The sequence below is a fragment of the Schistocerca nitens genome, chromosome 7, assembly GCF_023898315.1.
Source record: "Schistocerca nitens isolate TAMUIC-IGC-003100 chromosome 7, iqSchNite1.1, whole genome shotgun sequence".
Taxonomy (NCBI): domain Eukaryota; kingdom Metazoa; phylum Arthropoda; class Insecta; order Orthoptera; family Acrididae; genus Schistocerca; species Schistocerca nitens.
The window spans coordinates 147,695,648-147,719,703 of NC_064620.1; the positions used below are offsets into that span (position 1 = coordinate 147,695,648).

Consider the following 24,056-nt stretch of genomic DNA (forward strand, 5'->3'; position numbering starts at 1 on the left):
GCGATGTCGCCAAACACGGATGCCACCATCATGATACTGTATACAAAACCCGGATTCATCCGAAAAAATTACGTTTTGCGACTCGTGCACCCAGGTTCGTCATCGAGTACACCATCGCAGGCACTCCTGTCTGTGATGCAGCGTCAAGGGCAACCGCAGCCACGGTCTCCGAACTTATAGTCCATGCTGCTGCAAACGTCGTCGAACTGTTCGTGCAGATGGTTGTTGTCTTGCAAACGTCCGCATCTGTTGACTCAGCAATCGAGACGTGGCTGCACCATCCGTTACAGCCATGCGGATTAGATGCATGTCATATCGACTGCTAGTGATACGATGCCGTTGGGATCCAGCACGGCGTTCCGTAATACCCTTCTGAACCCACCGATTCCATATTCTGCTAACAGTCATTGGTTCTCGACCAACGCGAACAGCAATGTCGCGATGCGATAAACCGCAATCGCGATAGGCTACAGTCCGACCTTTCTCAAAGTCGGAAACGTGATGGTACGCATTTCTCCTCCTTACACGAGGCATCACAACAACGTTTCACCAGGCAACGCCGGTCAACTGCTGTTTGTGTATGAGAAATCGGTTGGAAACTTTCCTCATGCCAGCACGTTTTAGGTGTCGCCACCGGTGCCAACCTTGCGTGAATTCTCTGTCGGTTAAATTTCGAGTCTGTAGCACGTTATCTTCGTGGTGTAGCAATTTTAATGGCCAGTAGTGTTGAAATGGTAACCGAGTTTGGAAATTATTTGCAAAGCACGTTGCTAGCCCTACTGGTGACATAAGGCACTAACAAAATGTAATAGACCTGAATGTGGCATGAATAATAGTCGATACTAATCGATGGGACCATCGCTGGAGGGTACTCAGGAAAACAGGTTTATAATCTAGTATATGGTGTGAAACAATTTTCGTCTACGACGTGCAAACGGTTTTTTAAATGCTGCCCAATGGAAACGATTGTACTTCCTTTTCTGTGTTCGTAGCATGTAAGTGCATATGTTTTGTAGAAGATCCACAGTAATTGCTGTATGACTATTGAGACGCCAGATACTGTAGACTACATTTAGCAAATGAAAACAAATACACCTCGACCCAGATTCGGACCCTCGACCACGCGCATGCTAACTGACTGTCCACTTCACCAACTGCACAGCACTATTCCTATGGCTTTCACACCCACTGGCTACAGTTGTGTACATTAAATTATACTGCCTCTTAGATGGACAGGAATAATTTTCCCCACTGTGAATGTTCAATTTTCTTATCATGTACAAGTGCTCGCAACTGTTGGGCTTCACTATAAATATATCAATTAGTCACTGTAGCAGTACATAGCAATTTGTGACTGCCAGGATACTGGAAGTAGTTGCTTAGCTATATTTCACTGCATAAATCAATATTATTATTATTATTGTTATATTGCATGGTAATTATTAAATGATCTGTTTAATTATTACAACAGTGAATATTTCAAAATTAGTTATTTTAGTCCATAAAAAGAAGCTAAGCGTACAAAGTATATACCTAGAACAGGTGCGTATTTTTGTATAAGTCATGCATCTAAACTCCCTAAAACATCACCTAAGGGGACTACAGCAAAAAAGAAAAAGTTTCTTCCTCCAGGAAAAGTTCAGGTCTGAAAGGGCTATGTGCTGATAGAGGTAGTTACCGCAAATTTGATTACAGTTTTGCCGGGTTGCCCATCTTTAACGTCCATTTACTGCCGGAAACATGCCCACGACGAAATTTTGTGACAGACATTTTTGAATTGCTAGACATGAGGAATAACTCTGCGAAGTCCGAGTGCTCGAATCTTTCCCTCCATGTATGCTTTACACACTGCCAACTCATAGTGACCTTGATAACGGTAGAACTTATATTTCCCAAATATGATGTTCATGAGCAGCCGTAACTCGTTGTAACATCTCTTGTGGCGAAACCGATGTTCCTTAACCATTAAGACACTCTTACTTGGGCGAAAGGTTAGACTGCTGGGGTATTCCGAATTTTTTATTGTTAATTTAAATTGGGATGTTACAAACTCATAGAACCAACTGATGGTTTTTTATATCGATGGCAGTTGAAGGCAAGTGGACTGTTAGGGAAAAGAGGAAACGAAAGAGTAAAATTGGGCTGGACTCATTTTTGTAAACTTAGCTGGGTTGCAAAGCTAGGTTTCCTATACGTTTGACAATGAATGCTTACAATCTGTATGTACTACCAATTTTGACTTATGGCAGCCATACATGTGCTACCAGTACGAAACTGTTCACAAACTGATGGTCGCTGAGAGAACAGTGGAGAAAAATTCACGATGACCATTAATAGAATAGACAAGACGACGAGCGAATAATCAGGGAACACAGTGAAAAGGAAAACGTAGCTATGACATGAATGCAAATACAAACGAGTGGCGGGCAAAACATGTATGCAAACAATAAAGGTAATATATGGACCAAAGGAAACAGTAACCAAATGCATGTGTATAGCTGGAGACTGTGACGTAGCGATGCGTTTAGAGGAGTGTTCAGTGGATGTCAAATGGCTGATGATGTGTAGCATCTAGTCCAAGTTACTGACCCAGGCCAAATGCTTTGAGATGAAACAAGAAATTTTATTCTATAGTTTCACTTTTACGTCGCGTTATAGACTTACGGGGTTCGTTATTAGCAGTCTGTTGCTTTGCACAACGAAATCGAATCATACATTCAATCGCCTTGGTTTATAGCCCATGTTTTTGTATGTACCTCAGAAGTGCAAGAGAATTTGATAATATATGGGATAGTTACTTCAATACACAGAAATGCTGTGTTACGTGTTATCACGAGTAGACTAGCATTATTCGTCGCAGTAATGTGGAGGTATAAGACGACTCTGAATGAATACTTTGTCTATGCGTGTACGTACTGCCAGAGGTTGGACGGGTATGTACCGAACTTCTACATCGTGCATGTACTTATTTCACAGGGTGTCAGTGTAAGTAGGTTGTTTGGGTTTTTTTTATTGGTAACGCCACGTAGCGGTCTGTATGAAAATCACTGGCTGTGCTGTGTGCAGTCTGTGGTTGGTTTGCATTGTTGTTGGCTAGTGTAGTGTTGGGCAGCTGGATGTGAACAGCGCGTAGCGTTGCGCAGTTGGAGGTGAGCCGCCAGCAGTGGTGGATGTGGGGAGTGAGATGGCGGAGTTTTGAGAGCGGATGATCTGGACAGAGACAGTAAATTAGTAAGACTGGATGTCATGAACTGATATATATATATATATATATATATATATATATATATATATATATATATATATATAATGACTTTTGAACACTATTAAGGTAAATACATTGTTTGTTCTCTATCAAAATCTTTCATTTGCTAACTATGCCTATCAGTAGTTAGTGCCTTCAGTAGTTTGAATCTTTTATTTAGCTAGCAGTATTGGCGCTCACTGTATTGCAGTAGTTCGAGTAATGAAGATTTTTGTGAGGTAAGAATTCATGAAAGGTATAGGTTATTGTTAGTCAGGGCCATTCTTTTGTAGGGATTACTGAAAGTCAGATTGCGTAGCGCTAAAAATATTGTGTGCCACTTTAGTGAATGTCTGAGTACGTTCAGTTTTGCTCAGCTGTTTGAAAATCAAATAACGTAGGGGTTTATCAGCACAGTAATTCATTAATTTTGCTAAGGGGACGCTACAACAGTGCTAGCTGAATGTTCTCTAAAACGAAGGTTGTCCCAGTCGTGTAACAACTAAAACTTACCTGCAGTCACTCGTGAGGGGATTGTAGGCGTGGCCGGCAGCGCACTCCATTCGCTGGGAGTTGATGTTCAGTTCGGGGCAGAAGTGGAAGACGCTGCAGTTGTACGGGTCTGGGAAGTACCCGAGACCGTGGCAGGGAATGCTGCCGGTCGTGTCGGCGCCGCAGGCCGTGGGGCCAGCCACGCAGGTCCCCTGCTCGGCACTGCACCTGGTGGTGCCCTGCGTGCACGTCTCCAGCACCACCTCCTGGAAGCCTCCCTGGCCATTTGACACGCAGAGGATCACCTATGTGCAGAAAAAGGCGCAAAAGCTCCTTTCAGCTAAGGAAAGCTTTCTTCACCAGATTGAATCTACTGACATCAAACATTCCTCTCGTAGCGGTCCGGAGCGATACGACCACTACGGAGGGGTGGAGAGCCATTCCTCCAGCTTGTCAGGATAGTATATGTGATGACTGTCCTTTCGGACATGTACCAAAGAACAGACACCAATTTGATCATGCAGATACTACCAATCGAGACATCATTTTGATCCTGCATCGACCATGAATCAAGACACAAAGGAATTAAAGAAATTAGTTGCCACTCGGCACAGCATCTGCCTGGTAAACAGGAGACCTGGTTTCGAATCCCGGTCCGGCACAAATTTTCAGCTTGCCCCATTGATATAAATCAACACCCACTGACAGCTTATCTCTTTAATTCCTTTGATTCATGGTGGCTGCAGAATCAAAGTGGTGCCTGTTCTTTTAGACATGTCCAAAAGAGAAAACACCACATATACAAGGTGGTCCATTGATAGTGACCGGGCCAAATATCTCATGAAATAAGCATCAAACGAAAAAACTACAAAGAAGGAAACTCGTCTAGCTTGAAGGGGGAATCCAGAAGGCGCTATGGTTCGCCCGCTAGATAGCGCTGCCATAGCTCAAACGGATATCAACTGCGCTTTTTTTAAATAGGAACCCCCATTTTTATTACATATTCGTGTAGTACGTAAGGAAATGTGAATGTTTTAGTTGGACCAGTTTTTTCGCTTTGTGATAGATGGCGCTGTAATAGTCACAAACATATGGCTCACAATTTTAGACGAACAGTTGGTAACAGGCAGGTTTTTTAAATTAAAATACAGAACGTAGGTACGTTTGAACATTTTATTTCGGTTGTTCCAATGTGATACATGTACCTTTGTGAGAACGCATGCTGTTACAGAGTGATCACCTGTAAATACCACATTAATGCAATAAATGCTCAGAATGATGTCCGTCAGCTTCAATGCATTTGGAAATACGTGTAACGACATTCCTCTCAACAACGAGTAGTTCGCCTTCCGTAATGTTCGCACATGCGTCGACAATGCGCTGACGCATGTTGTCAGGCGTTGTCGGTGGATCACGATAGCAAATATCCTTCAACTTTCCCCACAGAAAGAAGTCCGGGGACGTCAGATCCGGGAAACGTGCGGGCCATGATATGGTGCTTCGACGACCAATCCACCTGTCATGAAATATGCTATTCAACACCTCTTCAACCGCACGCGAGCTATGTGCCGGACATCCATCATGTTGGAAGTACATCGCCTTTCTGTCATGCAGTGAAACATCTTGTAGTAACATCGGTAGAACATTACGTAGGAAATCAGCATACATTGCACCATTTAGATTGTCATCGATAAAATGGGGGTCAATTATCCTTCCTCCCATAATGCCGCACCATACATTAACCCGACAAGGTCCCTGATGTTCCACTTGTCGCAGCCATCGTGGATTTTCCGTTGCCCAATAGTCCATATTATGTCGGTTTACGTTACCGCTGTTGGTGAATGACGCTTCGTCGCTAAATAGAACGCATGCAAAAATCTGTCATCGTCCCGTAATTTCTCTTGTGCCCAGTGGCAGAACTGTACACGACTTTCAAAGTCGTCGCCATGCAATTCCTGGTGCATAGAAGTATGGTACGGGTGCAATCGATGTTGATGTAGCATTCTCAACACCGACGTTTTTAAGATTCCAGATTCTCGCACAATTTGTCTGCTACTGATGTGCATATTAACCGCGACAGCAGCTAAAACACCTACTTGCGCATCATCATTTGTTGCAGGTCGTGGATGACGTTTCACATGTGGCTGAACACTTCCTGTTTCCTTAAATAACGTAACTATCCGGCGAGCGGTCCGTACACTTGGATGATTCGTCCAGGATACCGAGCAGCATACATAGCACACGCCCGTTTTGATCACAATAGCCACATATCAACACGATATCGACCTTTTGCGCAATTGTTAAATGGTCCATTTTAACACGGGTAATGTATCACGAAGCAAATACCGTCCGCACTGGCGGAATATTACGTGATACCACGTACTTATACGTTTGTGACTATTACAGCGCCATCTATCACAAAGCGAAAAAAGTGGTCCAACAAAACATTAATATTTCTTTACGTACTACACGAATATGTAATAAAAATGGGGGTTCTTATTTAAAAAAACGCAGTTGATATCCGTTTGACCTATGGCAGCGCCATGTAGCGGGCCAACCGTAGCGCCTTCAAGCTAGACGAGTTTCGTGACAAATTTGGGCCGATCAGTATCAGTGGACCACCCTGTATAATTAAGATGATGATGGGCAATGATCGTGCAGATGCACAGCAAGCTCGAACTCTTACAGGAATGGAGGAGATGCCTTGAGTAGCGAGGCTGATGAGCAGGGCACTACATCAGAAGCATGTGGTATAAGTTGATAATTCCGGTCTGTCGGTAGGCGTGCTAGTGTAGTCCATGTGGCTGTGGTGACCACTGTGTCCAGGTGGCATACTGGTCAGCACATCTGCCTAGTAAGCACGAGACTTCGGTTCGAATACCTGTCCGGCAAAAATTTTCAATTTGCCCCATTGACATAAATCAAAGCTCAACTACCAACCAGTGTCTTCAGTTTCTTTGTGTCTTGTCAGGTTAGTGTGGCTGCTCACCTACCCAGCCATTATGGGTACGATGGGCTGGTGAAAGAGACAGGAGACTGTCAGTGGTGAAGATGGCCACAGCAAGGTAGAGCTCGTGAAAACTCTTCATTATTCACGAGGCTGGAGCAGAGAGAGGTGCGTGGCCTCATCTTGTGGGTGCAGCCTGGCGTCGACCAAAGGCATCTCGATTCTACATCTACATCTACATTTATACTCTGCAAGCCACCCAATGGTGCGTGGCGGAGGACACTTTACGTGCCACTGTCATTACCTCCCTTTCCTGTTCCAGTCGCGTATGGTTCGCGGGAAGAACGACTGCCGGAAAGCCTCCGTGCGCGCATGAATCGCTCTACATCTACATTCATGATCTCCCCGGGATGTATAAGTAGGGGGAAGCAATATATTCGATACCTCATGCAGAAACGCACTCTCTCGAAACCTGGACAGCAAGCTACACCGCGATGCAGAGCGCCTCTGTTGCAGAGTCTGCCACTTGAGTTTGCTAAACATCTCCGTAACGCTATCACGCTTACCAAATAACCCTGTGACGAAACGCGCCGCTCTTCTTTCGATGTTCTCTATCTCCTCTGTCAACCCGACCTGGTACGGATCCCACACTGATGAGCAATACTCAAGTATACGTCGAACGAGTGTTTTGAAAGCCCCCTCCTTTGTTGATGGCCTACATTTTCTAAGAACTCTCCCAATGAATCTCAACCTGGCACCCGCCTTACCAACAATTAATTTTATATGATCATTCCACTTCAAATCCTTCCGTACGCATACTCCCAGATATTTTACAGAAATAACTGCTACCAGTGTTTGTTCCGCTATCATATAATCGTACAATAAAGGATACTTCTTTCTATGTATTCGCAATACATTACGTTTGTCTATGTTAAGGGTCAGTTGCCACTCCCTGCACCAAGTGCCTATCCGCTGCAGATCTTCCTGCATTTCGCTGCAGTTTGCTAATGCTGCAACTTCTCTGTATACTACAGCATCATCCGCGAAAAGCCGAATGGAACTTCCCACACTATCTACTAGGTCATTTATAAATATTGTGAAAAGAAATGGTCCCATAACACTCCCCTGTAGCACGCCAGAGGTTACTTTAACGTCTGTAGACGTCTCTCTATTCAGAACACCATGCTGTGTTCTGTTTTCTAAAAATTCTTCAATCCAGCCACACAGCTGGTCTGATATTCCGTAGGCTCTTAATTTGTTTATCACGCGACAGTGCGGATCTGTATCGAACGCCTTCCGGAAGTCAAGGAAAATGGCATCTACCTGGGAGCCTGTATCTAATATTTACTGAGTCTCATGAACAAATAAAGCGAGTCGGGTCTCACACGATCGCTGTTTCAGGAATCCATGTTGATTCCTACAGAGTAGATTCTGGGTTTCCAGAAATGACATGATGCGCGAGCAAAAAACATGTTCTAAAATTCTGCAACACATTTCATTTCATCAATGTCAGAGATATAGGCCTATAATTTTGCGCATCTGCTCGACGACCCTTCTTGAAAACTGGGACTACCTGTGCTCATTTCCATACATTTGGAACCTTCCGTTCCTCTATAGACTTGCGGTACACGGCTGTTAGAAGCAGGGCGAGTTCTTTCGGGTACTCTGTGTAGAATCGAACTGGTATCCCGTCGTGCACAGTAGACTCGGATGAGGCTGAAGGGCTCACTTCGTGCAGCGATGCAACGTGGTTGCTCGGTGGTGCTGAGACGGCTGCTTGTGCACGGGCCTCGCAGCTCCACTGGGACTGGCTGGCATGGTCCACAGCACTCAGTACCTCTGAGTCAGCACCTCAACGTATGAGCCGATAACCACAATGGCTGTACGGAGGATTCAGCGGGCGTCCGGCAGCATGGCGGTCGTTTGGTTACTGGCGCTACCTGGAACACTCCTGGCGCCTTTATCAGCGTGTATAATGTATAAATACACTACTCGCCATTAAAATTGCTACACCAAGACGAAATGCAGATGATAAACGGGTATTCATTGGACAAATATATTATACTAGAACAGACATGTGATTTCATTTTCACGCAATTTGGGTGCATAGATCCGGAGAAATCAGTACCCAGAACAACCACCTCTGGCCGTAATAACGGCCTTGATACGCCTCGGCATTGAGTCAAACAGAGCTTGGATGGCGTGTACAGGTACAGCTGCCCATGCACCTTCAACACGATACCACAGTTCATCAAGAGTAGTGACTGGCGTATTGTGACGAGCCAGTTGCTCGGCCACCATTAACCAGACGATTTCAATTGGTGAGAGATCTGGAGAATGTGCTGACCAGGGCAGCAGTCGAACATTTTCTGTATCCAGAAAGGCCCGTACAGGACCTGCAACATGCGGTCGTGCATTATCCTGCTGAAATGTAGGGCATCGCAGGGATCGAATGAAGGGTAGAGCCACGGGTCGCAACACATCTGAAATGTAACGTCCACTGTTCAAAGTGCCGTCAATGCGAACAAGAGGTGACCGCGTCGTGTAACCATGGCACCCCATACCAACACGCCCGGTGATACTCCAGTATGGCGATGACGAATACACGCTTCCAATGTGTGTTCACCGCGATGTCGCCAAACACGGATGCGACCATCATGATACTGTAAACAAAACCTGGATTCATCTGAAAAAATGACGTTTTGCGACTCGTGCACCCAGGTTCGTCATCGAGTACACCATCGCAGGCACTCCTGTCTGTGATGCAGCGTCAAGGGTAACCGCAGCCACGGTCTCCGAACTTATAGTCCATGCTGCTGCAAACGTCGTCGAACTGTTCGTGCAGATGGTTGTTGTCTTGCAAACGTCCCCATCTGTTGACTCATGGATCGAGACGTGACTGCACGATCCGTTACAGCCATGCGGATTAGATGCATGTCATCTCGACTGCTAGTGATACGAGGCCGTTGGGATCCAGCACGGCGTTCCGTAATACTCTCTTGAACCCACCGATTCCATATCCTGTTAATAGTCATTGGATCTCGACCAACGCGAACAGCAATGTCGCGATGCGATTAACCGCAATCGCGATAGGCTACAATCCGACCTTTATCAAAGTGGGAAACGTGATGGTACGCATTTCTCCTCCTTACACGAGGCATCACAACAACGTTTCACCAGGCAACGCCGGTCAACTGCTGTTTGTGTATGAGAAATCGGTTGGAAACTTTCCTCATGTCAGCACGTTGTAGGTGTCGCCACCGGCGCCAACCTTGTGTGAATGCTCTGAAAAGCTGATCATTTGCATATCACAGCATCATCTTCCTTTCGGTTAAATTTCGCGTCTGTAGCACGTCATCTTCGTGGTGTAGCAATTTTAATGGCCAGTAGTGTAACACTCGCGGTCTGGCTACGATAGCGTGTACGGCAGATTAGTGCTATGCTGCATCGACGAGGCGTTGCTAGAGTCCTGTAACATACTGATGTAACGTGTGTGGCGGTTTTGCCTTCAGTACGGTTCACTGTGTGCTAAAAATTCCCTCTGTATCGTATATTCCGTCCATGTAGCAAAGACCCTAGATGCACAAAGGTAGGAAAAGAGGCTGCATCCAATCCCTCAGCCCAAAAGCATTTAAATAAAGATACTGGAGGAAGGCGGCTGAAGTCGATTAATGAGAGGGACTGAAATAGAATTCTTATTTCCGTGTTTATTAATTTTATCGTTCTTATATTAATGTTATATATGGTACCGGCAATATGCAAGTTTTACGACTGGAAATATTTTGCTCATGTATATCTTGTGTAATTCAGTGCTGCCTATATTCAGAGGAATTCATATCGATGGCTATCTCCTCTGTTGTATAAATTGGCTGGAACTGAAAATGCCTGGCAAATAAACGGCTAAAAACTGCGCACAACGTTCATATCTCTGAATAAATATGAACACTTTTTCATGTAGCGCAGGCATTGAAGGTATAAGTCTTATACAACTAAAAAAAAAAGTTGTCCTTCGAAATACAAACGAAATAACAATTGAAACAGTGGCAGTTTGTTCGAAATTGCGTATCTTTGTAAATCTGTCAAAAGAAACTGTGGTGTTGCGTAACATTCAACACCATGTTGCTCCAGTCAATGCACTATAAGAAGATTGATCCACAGTCTTGTGTGTGAAGTGAAGTAGAAATTAGAAAATAAATAAAAAACTTAGTTTAGTGTAGAAGAATTACACACTGGCAAGCAGCGGGCAAAGCAGCAGTGGCAACGGCCGGCGCTTGAAGTCGGCACGTTCAGCAGAGAAGCGGAAACTGTCGATTCAGCCGTCAGGGCATCGCCCGACCGGCTCACGTCAACAAGATTCTCCGAGAAGCTTTTCACGTGACAGAAGAAGCCATCGCCCTCCCCACATAAGCGGACGCTGTCGATTCAGCCGTCAGGGCATCGCCCGACCGGCTCACGTGTTTCTCAATTCTCACATGTAATCAACGGCGCTCGCCTACATTCCAAGAGCCAATGACCGACGTTTAAGAAGATTCTTCGAGAAGCTTTTCAATGTGACAGAAGAGGCAATGACCGTGAAGTCGTTCACCTCCAGCGAACTGAAGTGAATAAATACGCGAGACGCAGTGGGCCCGACAAGAAGAGTAGTTTTCAGTTCACTTTCGGTGCTGAAGACCGTCATGCAGGAAGAGACTACCTCGTACACAGAAGCATCAAGTCCGCCACTTTAATGGAATAGCAAGCAGCAGCCTCGGCGCCAGAAGACAGAAGTTAAAAGGTATTTAAGTCTGACTTTTACGTACCCGGGTGACTCGTGAGGACGGGAAGGAGACGGCCTCACATCAGCAGTCACCTGTGAGCTGGGATGAAGATCTGACAGGCGAAGACTGGCAAGCGGGAGTCCGTTGTTCGAGTTCGGGACACTGGCCTTTCCCCGCCGCGCCGCTCCGCTGGCCGACGCACAACACACGCGGCCGCTTAGAAAAGAGAAACACTGGGACTTCACATCCACGGTATCACCGTCCGATTCACGACTTTGTTCTCAATAATCAAACGGGCCACCGCACGGGGCGCGTCTCCAGTCAACTGGGCGAAATGGCGACACGAGATACACACCGCCGGGCGTAATCAGACGCCGCCGCTGCCGCAGCAGAAGGCTTCGCAGACGACACAGCTGCCGTTCTCCCAGCCAGAACAGTCCAGTAAGAAAACCGTTGTACAAATCTTCAATAAAAGTTATCTTATATAAAAATGCTGTTTCATTATACCCCATACCCGAGCCAAGAAAGAACCCACCCCGCCCACATGTTGTTAAAAGAGAAAAATTAGTATTTTCACCCTGACATAATGCTTTAGAATTAAATGCCCATTGCAGTAAAGCTCATCCTGAAAATTGACTAGCATCAAAAGAGAAAACCCAGTTACATTTAGTAGCAGAACTGTTACATTTAGTCTCAGAACTGTTACAATTCAGATCCTGTGTGTGCCAGTGAAGACCTAGGTTTCAGATCACCTCCTCAGCATACCTCGATGCTGAGGGGGACTTTGCAGCCAATCTCGTAACGGTCAGATAAACGCCGAACTGATGCTGCTGAATTCTCCACCTACGAACCAAATGTTGTAGAAGGCCGACATCAGCTCTTATCATTGAGAGCTGTGTTTTGTGCCTCACAATAGCAATTGATTGCTCGAATGAGATCGCGATGGTACACGCCTGTTTGGAGGGAAGCTTCCAGCATAGACATCCTTTTTTCTGTAAAATGATAGTTGACGCACGATCTAAGCGTGAAATGACCTTCTGAGTCATGACGACAAACTTAACTTTGTTCACAAGTCTCATCGACCCTTTCACGATTGGAGAAACGGAGTGCGTTTCTAAACTGCACTGACTCATATCTGCATCTGCATCCGCGTCGACATTCTGCCAATCATTGTGAAGCACATGGGAGAGAATACTTACCACTGAACCACTTCTTAAGATTTCCTCCTGTTCCATTAGTGTACTGGCTGCAGGAAGAATGACTGCAATCGTTTATAGGCTGATTGCATTTCCCAGTATCCTGCCAGTGAACTGAAGTCTACCACTTGCTTTGCCCAAGACTGAGCATCTGTGTTTATTCAACCGCACCTCGTGGTCTAGTGGCTAACGTTGTTATCTCTGGATCACGGGGTCCCGGATTCGATTCTCAGTGGGGACGGGGATTTTCTCCGTCCGGGGACTGGGTGTTTGTGTTGTCATCATCATTCGGAAGTGGTGAGATTGGAACTGGAAAGATTGGGAACTTATATGGGCGCTGGTGACTGCGATGTTGAGCGGCCCACAAACCTATAGTATTACCATATGCGTTTGTTCCACCTGATGTGCCTCCTAACTATTGCAACTGCATACACTGCTCTGCGAAATCCCAATGAAGAGCCATATGCATATACAAAAAGGTGTCCCATAGCTTGGCTAATGGCCATACAATACGTTACCTCCCGACAAAAAAAGAAAAAAATAGTCGTGCACTTCAGATTCATAGCACGATGAAGACAAAAGACTACCAGAAAACATTGGAAAATTTTTAAAAATGTATATAATTCTTTGCAATTTAATAAAAATACAATTCTGTGAAATTTAGTGAACAGAGTGAATCGAAAAAGACGCAAACTCAAGGACAAAATAATTATAGTATGTTGACTTATTTCTTCTCATACGTGGTACAGTTTTTTTCTGGAAAGGTGACAGACATTTATTTTGAAGTAGAAATATCGGAAGTACCTTATTTTTATGCTGAAGAAATCTCAGAGGGGAACTTCATCCTCACATCACACGAAGTGGTATATATACTTTCTTCTTTAAAAGATTATGTAAACATTTCTTTTAACAAGAAGAAGCGATTAACTCAGTTTCTGCTGTTCGGTGATACATTCATCGTAATCTGGAGCAACCAAGACGGCAGTACGGAGCTTTTGGCGAGTGGCGTGCTCATAGTTAAGAGAAGCCAAACTCAACAAACAAGCCTCAGGAAACCGATGCACAACATAAATCATGAAGAGATTGTGAAATAAATTGGAAACCAATCTACGAACTTAGCTGAAAGTGTTCCCCTGCAGTGGTGGTCATCTGGAAAAAAACGAACCAGAAACAGAGACAGTTATTGTTTATGATTCTACCAAAATGCAAGTTCATCATAAGCAAATGGCATTGAAGAGAGGCCGAAAAGACAAGCCTGGTGAATGGAAGGATGGGCTGAAGGAGAGGAAGGAAAAACTGGAATAGCACTTGCTCATAAAAGGCAAAAGTCCCAGGTTAAAGTCCCATTTGCTTTAATCTGCCAGGACCTTTCATATCAGCGCTTATTGCGCTGCAGAGTAAGAAATTCATTCTGGAAGCGATCCATCAGGCTGTGGCTAAGTCATGTCTCTGCAATATCCTTTCTTCTAGGAGGCTTAGCGCCGTAGGCTATGCAGGAGAACTTCTGAGACGTTTGCAGGGTAGGAGATCAGGAGGTAGCGGAAGGAAATCTGTGGGGACGGATCATGATTCGTGCTTGGGTATATCAGCTGTTAGAACAAGAGCACTTTCCCCCAAAAATCAAAACTCCCGGGTTCGAGTCTGGGTCCAGCAAATAGTTTTAATCTACCAGGAACTTTGATATCAGTGCACACACTACTACAAAGCGAAAGGTTCATTCTGCAGACAACAAGATGTCGGATGTCTACGCTTCATCACAGAACATGAACGTCCGAGGTCGGCCCACTCTGTAAAAGAGGATAGGCGTCGGTCGGTAGCAGGTTAGACGACGGTGTACAGCACTGGTGCAGCGAAAGCGATGGCATCTTGCAGTAGCATAACTGTGTCACGAGGCCAGACTCGTACCATTTTGGTTTGAGGATCATAATGTGCAGGCCACCGAATTCGCTTAATTTGAAACCCATGGAAGACATCTAGATTGCTATCGGGCACAAAATGCGCGCCCTCAAATCAGCGGTCAATAATTTAAGGGAACTGGATGACCTGTGCGTAGACATCTATTACCTTATATGTGTGGAAAGCTCCCATTCGAGCAGTCAAATATACGCAGTTTCGAAGAAACTGCCACTGTTTCGATTACTGATTCGTTTGTATTTCGAAGGACAACATTTTTTAGTTGTATAAGACTTATCCCTTCATTCCCTGCGCCACATGAAAGTGTTCATACTCTTTCACAGATATGGAGTTTATGCCCAACTTTTTTAACAGTTTATTTGCCAGGCATTTTCAGCTCCAGCCTATGTATACAACAGAGAATAATTTCCTGGAAACTTTGATTGGGACCTGTCCATCGAAACTACACTGGCAGGAAAAAAGTCGCAGCCCCAAAAAACGCAGAGTAATGAAATTTCAGGAATATATTTGTCTAGGTAATATATTTAAGTGATTAACATTGCAAGATCACAGGTTAATGCAAGCGCGAGGTGAGGCATTCCAAATATGAAATGCTTGTACATTAATAACCACTGTAACAGTCAAACCGTTGAACGTAAGCATGCAACCGTTCATGCATGATGTTGCACAGCTGCTGGATGTCAGCTTGTGGGATGGAGTTGCACGCTTGATGCACTTGGTCATTCAATACAGGGGCAGTTAATGCTGTTTGTAGATGACGGTGGAATTGTCGTCCCATATGCGCTCGACTGGAGACAGATCTGCTGATCGAGCAGGCCGAGACAACATGTCAACATTCTTTATAGCATGTTCGATTACAACAACTATATGGTCCCCGGGAATGCTGTTTATGAATTGCAGCACAGCAGGTCGAATCATCAAATCGACGAACTAATTTTCAGTCAGGGTGCGAGAGTGCTCCTTCTGTCATACGAAACCGCACCCCAGAACCCCTGACTATAACTACAAGTGTAGCTCCAGAGCGTCTAGGATGCAGGCAGGTTGGTGCAGGCCCTCAACTGACAACCCTCTAACCAACACGGCCATCACTGGCATCGAAGCAGACCCAGCTTTCATCATTAAACGCTACAGACCTCGACGTTGCCCTCCAATTAGCTCTCGCTTGTCACCACTGGAGGCGCAAACAGCGGTGGCGTGGGGTCAGTGGAATACACGCTACAGCGCGTCTGGTTCGGAGCTGTCCTTGAAGTAACCCATTTGTAATAGTTCGTCGTGTCGCTGTGGTGGCAACAGGTGCTCAAATTGGTGCTGCAGATGCAGTAGGATGCGCCAGAGGCATACATCGAACACGATGGTCTTCCCTCTCAATAATGCAACATGGTCGTCTAGAGCCCGGCCTTCTTACGACCGTACATTCTCGTGATCACCGCTACCAATAATCATGCACAGTGACAACATACTTGTCAAGTCTTTCTGCAGTATCACAGAAGGAACATCTAGCTTCTCGTAACCCTATTACATGACCTCGTTCAGATTCAGTGAGGTGCTGATAATGGCGTCTTTGTCGTCTTGAAGGTACTCTTAACTACACTACTGGCCATTAAAATTGCTACACCACGAAGATGACGTGCTACAGACGCGAAATTTAACCGACAGGAAGACGATACTGTGATAAGCAAATGGTCAGCTTTTCCGAGCATTCACACAAGGTTGGCGCCGGTGGCGACACCTACAACGTGCTGACATAAGGAAAGTTTCAAACGGATTTCTCATACATAAACAGCAGTTGGCCGGCGTTGCCTGGTGAAACGTTGTTGTGATGCCTCATGTAAGGAGGAGAAATGCGTACCATCACGTTTCCGACTTTGATAAAGTCGGATTGTAGCCTATCGCGATTGCGGTTTATCGTATCGCGACATTACTGCTCGCGTTGGTCGAGGTCCAATGACTGTTAGCACATATGGAACCGGTGGGTTCAGGAGGGTAATACGGAACGCCGTGCTGGATCCCAACGGCCTCGTATGACTAGCAGTCGAGATGACAGGCATCTAATCCGCAAGGCTGTAACGGATCGTGCAACCACGTCTCGATCCCTGAGTCAACAGACGGGGACGTTTGCAAGACAACAACCATATGCACCAACAGTTCGACGACGTTTGCAGCAGCATGGAGTATCAGATCGGAGACCATGGCTGCGGTTACCCTTGACGCTGCATCACAGACAGCAGCGCCTGCGATGGTGTACTCCACGACGAACCTGGGTGCACGAATGGCAAAACGTCATTTTTTCGGATGAATCCGGGTTCTGTTTACAGCATTATGATGGTCGCATCCGTGTTTGGCGACATGACTGTGAACGGACAGTGGAAGCGTGTATTCGTCATCGCCATACTGGCGTATCACCTGGCGTGATGGTATAGGGTGCCATTGGTTACACGTCTCAGTCACCTCTTGTTCGCATTGACGGCACTTTGAACAGTGGACGTTATATTTCAGATGTGTTACGACCCGTGTTCGCATTCGATCCATGCGAAACCCTACATTTCAGCAGGATAATGCACGACCGCATGTTGCAGGTCCTGTACGGGCCTTTCTGGATTCAGAAAATGTTCGACTGCTGCCCTGGCCAGCACATTCTCCATATCTCTCACCAATTGAAAACGTCTGTTCAATGGTGGCCGAGCAACTGGCTCGTCACAATACGCCAGTCTCTACTCTTGATGAACTGTGGTATCGTGTTGAAGGTGCATGGGCAGCTGTACCTGTACACGCCATCCAAGCTCCGTTGGACGCAATGCCCAGGCGTATCAATGCCGTTATTACGGCCAGAACTGGTTGTTCTGGGTACTGATTTCTCCGGATCTATGCACCCAAATTGCGTGAAAATGTAATCACATGTCAGTTCTAGTATAATATATTTGTCCAATGAATACCCGTTTATCATCTGCATTTCTTCTTGGTGTAGCAATTTTAATGGCCAGTAGTGTATTTCGTTCAGTCTAAAAAAAAGTGTGTGTGTGTGTGTGTGTGTGTGTGTGTGTGTCTGTCTGTCTGTGACTGTGTGTGTGTGGCTGGTTGTCTTCCTAGATGTCGAGCGCAGATTTCGTTGCTCGCTGTTTGGACTCCAACCAGACAGTGAGCGATATACGTTGCGTGGCCCCTAACAACTACAGTATTTCCCTGCGCCGATAACAATAAAACAGTGAACAGAAATTAAACGATAGCTACTTCTCTCTGACTCTTGATAAGAATCATTCTCCTCGTCCTCTTCACTACCTCCTGTTGGTACTTGCGCATCCACTAGTGTGATATCTCCGTATTTATGCCTGACGGCTGAGACAATAATGGCTCCTCGCTGTCTGTTTCGGGGATGATATACAGTCTTCGTCTAATTATTCTTTGCTTTTTTTAAATAAGGTAAACTAATGAATTCGACTGTGATATAGTAATCAAACAGACTAATGAGGAGGTGACACTCAAAGCCGAACATGTCCACAATTTAAAAAATAGATACGTAATGGAACGGCAACTATAGGTTAATCGGAATCTAAATACATCACGTAGTTTGAGTGAAATCGAAAGCGAGCCATGATATAATCCTGTGAAAATACATGGTTCAGAGCAAACACGAATCTCATGCGACGGTACCTAAGAGTTACTGCTAGTTTTGCTGCTCTTCCAAACAGCATCCCATACGACTAAACCAGTTTCGTCTTTACATGTGGTTACTCGTACTTTAAGAACTTGGTATAGGTACGGCTCAGTTTAAAAAGAATAGCTCGATACGGTCGTAGGGTCGAGCCGCTCACGTCTGCTTTCATGCCCCTCAACTAATTTGCTGGAGTCAAATAGTCTACGCACTGGTTACAATTGCGAGTTGATAAAACACACAGAAATACAAAATGAAAGTTACATGAATGATTTAATACCAAGGGCTCTATTCTAACGTCTGCAATTGATGTAGGCGATAGAGAATTATGATGAAAAATGACATCTCAAATAAATGGGAAGTGGTCCTATGATATACAATTAAAATATAGACAGAAAATACCCTTATTAAAAGTAGAAAAGTTACATTGAGAGCGTTACGAGTCTGGTAGCAAAATGCTCCAACAGTCGCCAAAGATACACGATAACTAAGTCCATTTCGTAATCACAATACACGAAATATACACCATCTCAGAACGGTTCAGTGTTTAACAAGACGATTTACAAATTATCACACATGATACAAAGAACAGTAACTCGTATTCTGTCTGTCCTCAGTTCCGTGACACAATTGGAAAAAGTTAGAGTCCTATACAGGAGCACTTTCAGACCTCTCCAAGTATAAAGTCCCTTAAGAAGTTAAAGTATGTTAGCGGCCATTCACCACCCAGAACCAAACGCCTCCACCATCGAATACCACTCGTTACCACAGGCAGGTCTGCCTCGTTTCAGAACTCACGTGGAAGTGTCCAAAATCGATTCCTTGAGTCCTTCACTCGAAACGGTCCCAGTCACCACTTGACTCCCGTAGTGTTCCGTTACTGTCTGCTTTTCCATTGGCTAATGGCTGTCCCCGCTGAAAATACATCGTTCTTAAGTTCTCAGACATCATTTGACTCAACTTGACCACTTCCCAGACTGTTGTAACAAAATTCTAAGTTTCAAAAAACTCACACAAAATATTTCTAAGTGTCACGACTGACAAAGCAAAAGAACTCTATCACTGAAACCGTGCGTGGCTGGATCACCACTCATATCAGTATAGATCTTGCCTCTTCAACATCATACTAAGCTGTAAGATGGCCATGACCTTTTAAGAGTGTTCCTCCACGGGAATACGCTGCATCTACATCGCTTAATAACTTTGTACTTTCGCCAGCCTCATTCACAACTTTTTTTTACTTAAATGATATCACAAATTTGAATGAGCTGCGATCTAATATTCTAAACCAAACTGATCACTTGTATGTGTCTTGTATTAAATTACATGTAGATTTTTATTAAAGCTCAGTTAAGAAGTTTCACACGGATTAATTAATTTAGATGTGAAACGTGTGAGTAGATCAATACGTTCACACTACTGAAATATATAATTCGAGCGCTTGATTGCTTTTGCATCGTAAATATTATAGAAGTTATTAATGAACTGCTGTATTTCAATTATAAAAATAATCTAGGTGCAGTATCTTCCCACACATATAAATTAGAATTAATATCTGCATACTGGCAGAGTCATGTTAATCTCCTGTTTAATTTTACTTATCATCCTTCACCTTAGCTCTTGCAATTTGCACTGTGGGTGCACAAATGCGAACAATATAAAAGAACGCATTGCTTCTCATTACCAAACCAGATCACCCACGTTCAAATACAGTATGTTGTGCCACATGGTGACTCTGTATAACTGTTCCACTTGTGCAACAATTCACTGACTACAAAGCCTGTTACTGGGACTCTTACAGTTGCAGGATGACGAAGCACAGCGTGAAGGCCAATCAGGCACTCTGTGTACTAAAAATGACGTTAGCAAATAATACATATATTAGTTTAGGTTTTACAGTTGAATAATCTTTGCGACAGTGGTGAGACAGTGGACACATCACTCAGGCTTCGAACATGACGCATTGCCTGTCTTCCCGGTGCCATCTGCTTGGCTATGACAGCTCACATAGCAGGTGCGATGTCATGCAGGTAGCTGGTTGAACAGGCAGCAGTCATAGCTTGTCTGATGGTGGTGTTCATGAAGTCATCAACTCCCTGTTACTAGGGCACACTAGTGGGTATTGCAGTAAACTTCCACCAGCTCTGCATGGGACAAAGGTGTTGGTCCAGGATTTCAGCATGGCCTCTCCATTAGACATGCACAGCCTATGCTCACAGATGCAAGTTGAAGGGCAGCAGCAGCTACCACACCTCGGCAGTACAGAGACAGGTTGACGGTGTGACAGACACCATCACTTTGGCTCTCAGCAAGCCGGTAGTAGAAGACTCCAAGTCTTCACATCAGTAGACGAGACGTCGGCACCTCACAGCAGCCAAGTTCAGAAGACAAGGCAGGCCGCAGTCTCCAAGGTAGACGTCATCAGGTGGATGGTAGGCAGCACATGACAGGCTCCGCAGGGTGGCTGACTTCGTATAACTGAACAGGAAAAGAACTTGGAAGTCCAAGAACTTGTAGCAACCCGTCTGAGCCACTGCCATTACGTCTTATTGGGGACGAGTGAATATGGCCTATTCTTCCCATCTCATCGGCGTTCTTCACTGCACCTCAGTGTCACAACTTTCTCTTTCAGTGCTTCACCTTAGTACTTTTCCGCCATGTCAGTGGACTGATAGGCGTTCTTGTGTAAAATTTACTCGTTGTTGTGGCACCTTTCTGTGCTGTCAGAACGACGTTATGTTCCCTCTTCAGTGAGGTCACGTTGCTGAACTGATGATTCAGATTTCTTGCTCGTGCAAGGTGTACCAATAGCTTCGGCTGTGTGCTACACTATTTGCAGTGTCCGCTCTCTGCCTGTTTGTCATTCTGATTGTGACACGGCTTGCCAGCCTGTCTCTGCTTGGCTCAGTGCTAGCTGGAGAAAACTTAAAATAATTTCACATTTCTCCACGATATCTTTCTGCAGCACAGCGCATCTCATCTCCTGTAGAGCAGTGACATCATTTGTAAAAGGTAAAGGTAAACGTAATTGTAAAACAGTGCCCCAAGGTTGTACACGTGTGCATATCATAGATACAATATTGCAAAATCGATTCTTTTTAAACTAGGTATTTTGGGTAAATTTTAACTTACGCACAGGACTACAAAGCTTTTATCTTCATTGATGTGGGAGATATAGGCTCGTGAAATCAGAGTAATCGTTCTCAAAATCCCGTATTTCCACGGATTAAGTTACTCGCACAGACAGTGTACAATAACGTGAAACTGGTCACAAAACTATTTGATGAAATCAGTGCATACATGAGGAGAATAACTTTTTTTCCATCCTCTTTGTGTACTCTGAGGCAAACGAAAGACTGAAAAGAGATTCTCGACCTAGAAACTTGTTCTGTGAGCAGCAGGATATGTGGTGCTTAGTTGCTCCTTACCCCATAGCAGCCCGTAGCACAGACAATCTCCCCGGCCTGGCTGCACGGGGAGTCTGCCAGCGGCAGCGCGTGGCCCAGCTGCAGCAGAAAGTCCCGCAGCGACCTCTGGGCTGGCGACGCGCCGACCAGGGACGCTGTCACCTGCAACACGGGCCCACAGCCAGGCAAGTTAAAACGCAGCAATTACTGTAACAAAATAGCGAAATTCAAAATGAATACAATATCTGATCAAAAGTATCCAGACACCTATCAGTGGACATTAATAAGGACTGTGTCAACCTTCGCCTTTATTAAGTCTTGAATCCTGCTGGGGACACTTTCAGTGAGGTGTCTGAATGTTTGTGGAGGAATGGCACCTCACTCTTCCTCAATAGTCGAAACTGGAGAAAGCAGTGATGTTTGACGCTGGGGTCTGGAGTGAAGCCGATGCGCTAACTGATCCCAAAAGTGTTCCAGTGGGTTCACGTCAGGACTCTGGACAGGCTAGTCCATTTCAGGAATGTTATTGTCCTCAAACCACTGCCTCACACACCCTGCTTTATGATAGTGTGCTCGTATACTGATACAGTCATTGACTCCTAACTGTTCCTCTACCATACACTCTACCACAATGCTGCTGACTGTGATTGATATCCTTCCACATTTAGCGCTTTCTTAAGTGCAATTAGGTTGCCACAACCTAATCACGAAAAATATCCCCAGACTGTAACATAACCTCCTCCACACTTCACTGTTGGCACTACACATGATGGCAGGTAATGTTCTCCATATGTTCTCCAAATTCAAACCCTGCCATCAGATAGTCAAAAGGTACAACGTGCTTCGACCACCACAGATCACTCGTTTCCAGTCATTCCATGTCAGGCAGCTTTCCTTCTTTAGACCACCTCAAGCGTTGCTTAGCAACATGCGGCTTATGAGATCCTGCTCGACCATTGTACGCCATTATTTTTAATTCCCAATACACAGTCACTGTCCTAAAATGGCTCTGAGCACTATGGGACTCAACTGCTGAGGTTATTAGTCCCCTATAACTTAGAACTAGTTAAACCTAACTAACCTAAGGACATCACAAACATCCATGCCCGAGGCAGGATTCGAACCTGCGACCGTAGCGGTCTTGCGGTTCCAGACTGCAGCGCCTTTAAGCGCACGGCCACTTCGGCCGGCCAGTCACTGTCCTAGCTGGACTCCTGGTAGCACACTGGAACTCACGAGTGATTCCTCCCACTGGTTTCATCCGATTTCTTACAACCACCCTTCACAGTGCTCACTGGTCGCTGTCAGTCAGTACGTGCAGTACGCCTGGTTTTGGTTTGGCTGTTGTTTTTCCTTCGTATTTCCAATTCGCAGTCACATCCACAACAGTGGACTTGGGCAGCTTAAGAATGATTAAAACCTCCCTGATGGATTTGTCACTGAGGTGGCGCCCAATGACCAGTCCACATCCGATTTCACTAAGCTCTCCTGACTGACTCACTCTGACGTTACTGCCTACAACAAAATACTCCCTCCCCTCCTTTTTATACTGTCAGATTTGCCTCCTTGTACACCTAGTGGTCAAATCCTCATTACAATGTGTGTCCAGATACCTTTAAAAGAAACCAAATCTGGAGCCCAACCACCCCCACACAGGGCACAGGCGCAGTGACCATCACAGAAGATCTACCACCGCTCCTTTATTTGTTAGTAATGATCGAGGAATTCACAGGATGAAGATATATGGTGATGTCAGTGCGTCTGGGTAGGGTTATCCACCAACACGGGCCCACGAAGGTGATAGAAAATGGACGAAAAGTGGCTGAAGAGTAGCTCAATTTAGGGCAGAGAGATAAAAGCTCCAAGGTAATCGTGTAAGGGAAAAAAATTCTGCGCCAGTGTATGCAAACCGCCGTATTCGTTTACACATCACAGTGCATCCGCCGGTTTCTGATTCACTGCGCTTGGGCAACAATCGAAAATTTGAACTTTGTTTTACGTTCCTTGTAATTGGCATCGATGTTTCGATATCCAATAAATAGTTATAGCCCTTTGTAATCGCTATATTCACTTTGAAACGCCCTCTATTTGTATGTCTTCAAAGGTTGCTTTATTCGAGCTTGTGTAATTTGTATGAGGGGCAGAGTTATATGTAACATATGAACAAATGGGCGTAGATTATGTTTTAGCACAGCAGTAGTAGCTGTGAAGTTGTAAGGAAAGCTCCACCAGATTCAGATCTGCAAAAGGCCAAGCACCCGAGATATCGCTGCCACAAAATATCATGTATTAATCCTCACAGCACCAGAGAGGCAGAGAAGTGGAGGAGTGCGTTTACGCCCATCTCTTCTAAATATTGTTGACTATTGATCTATCTCATATTTTATAATTTTGACAAAATATGTATTATTTAATAGCTTTTTATGCCAGATTCCATAATTAGTTTAAAA

At 44.9% G+C, this 24,056-nt stretch overlaps 1 protein-coding gene across 1 annotated transcript in view; it reads right to left on the bottom strand.

Annotated features, from left to right (window-relative positions):
• The window catches only part of LOC126195288 (threonine-rich protein-like), an 88,322-nt gene that overhangs the window by 39,724 nt on the left and 24,542 nt on the right, over positions 1-24,056 (bottom strand). The window contains exons 2-3 of the mRNA XM_049933836.1: positions 21,628-21,768; positions 3,758-4,041 (exon numbers count right to left, since the gene is read on the bottom strand). Of these exons, the coding sequence (XP_049789793.1) occupies positions 3,758-4,041; positions 21,628-21,768 (425 nt within the window). The remainder of the gene's footprint in view (positions 1-3,757; positions 4,042-21,627; positions 21,769-24,056) is intronic.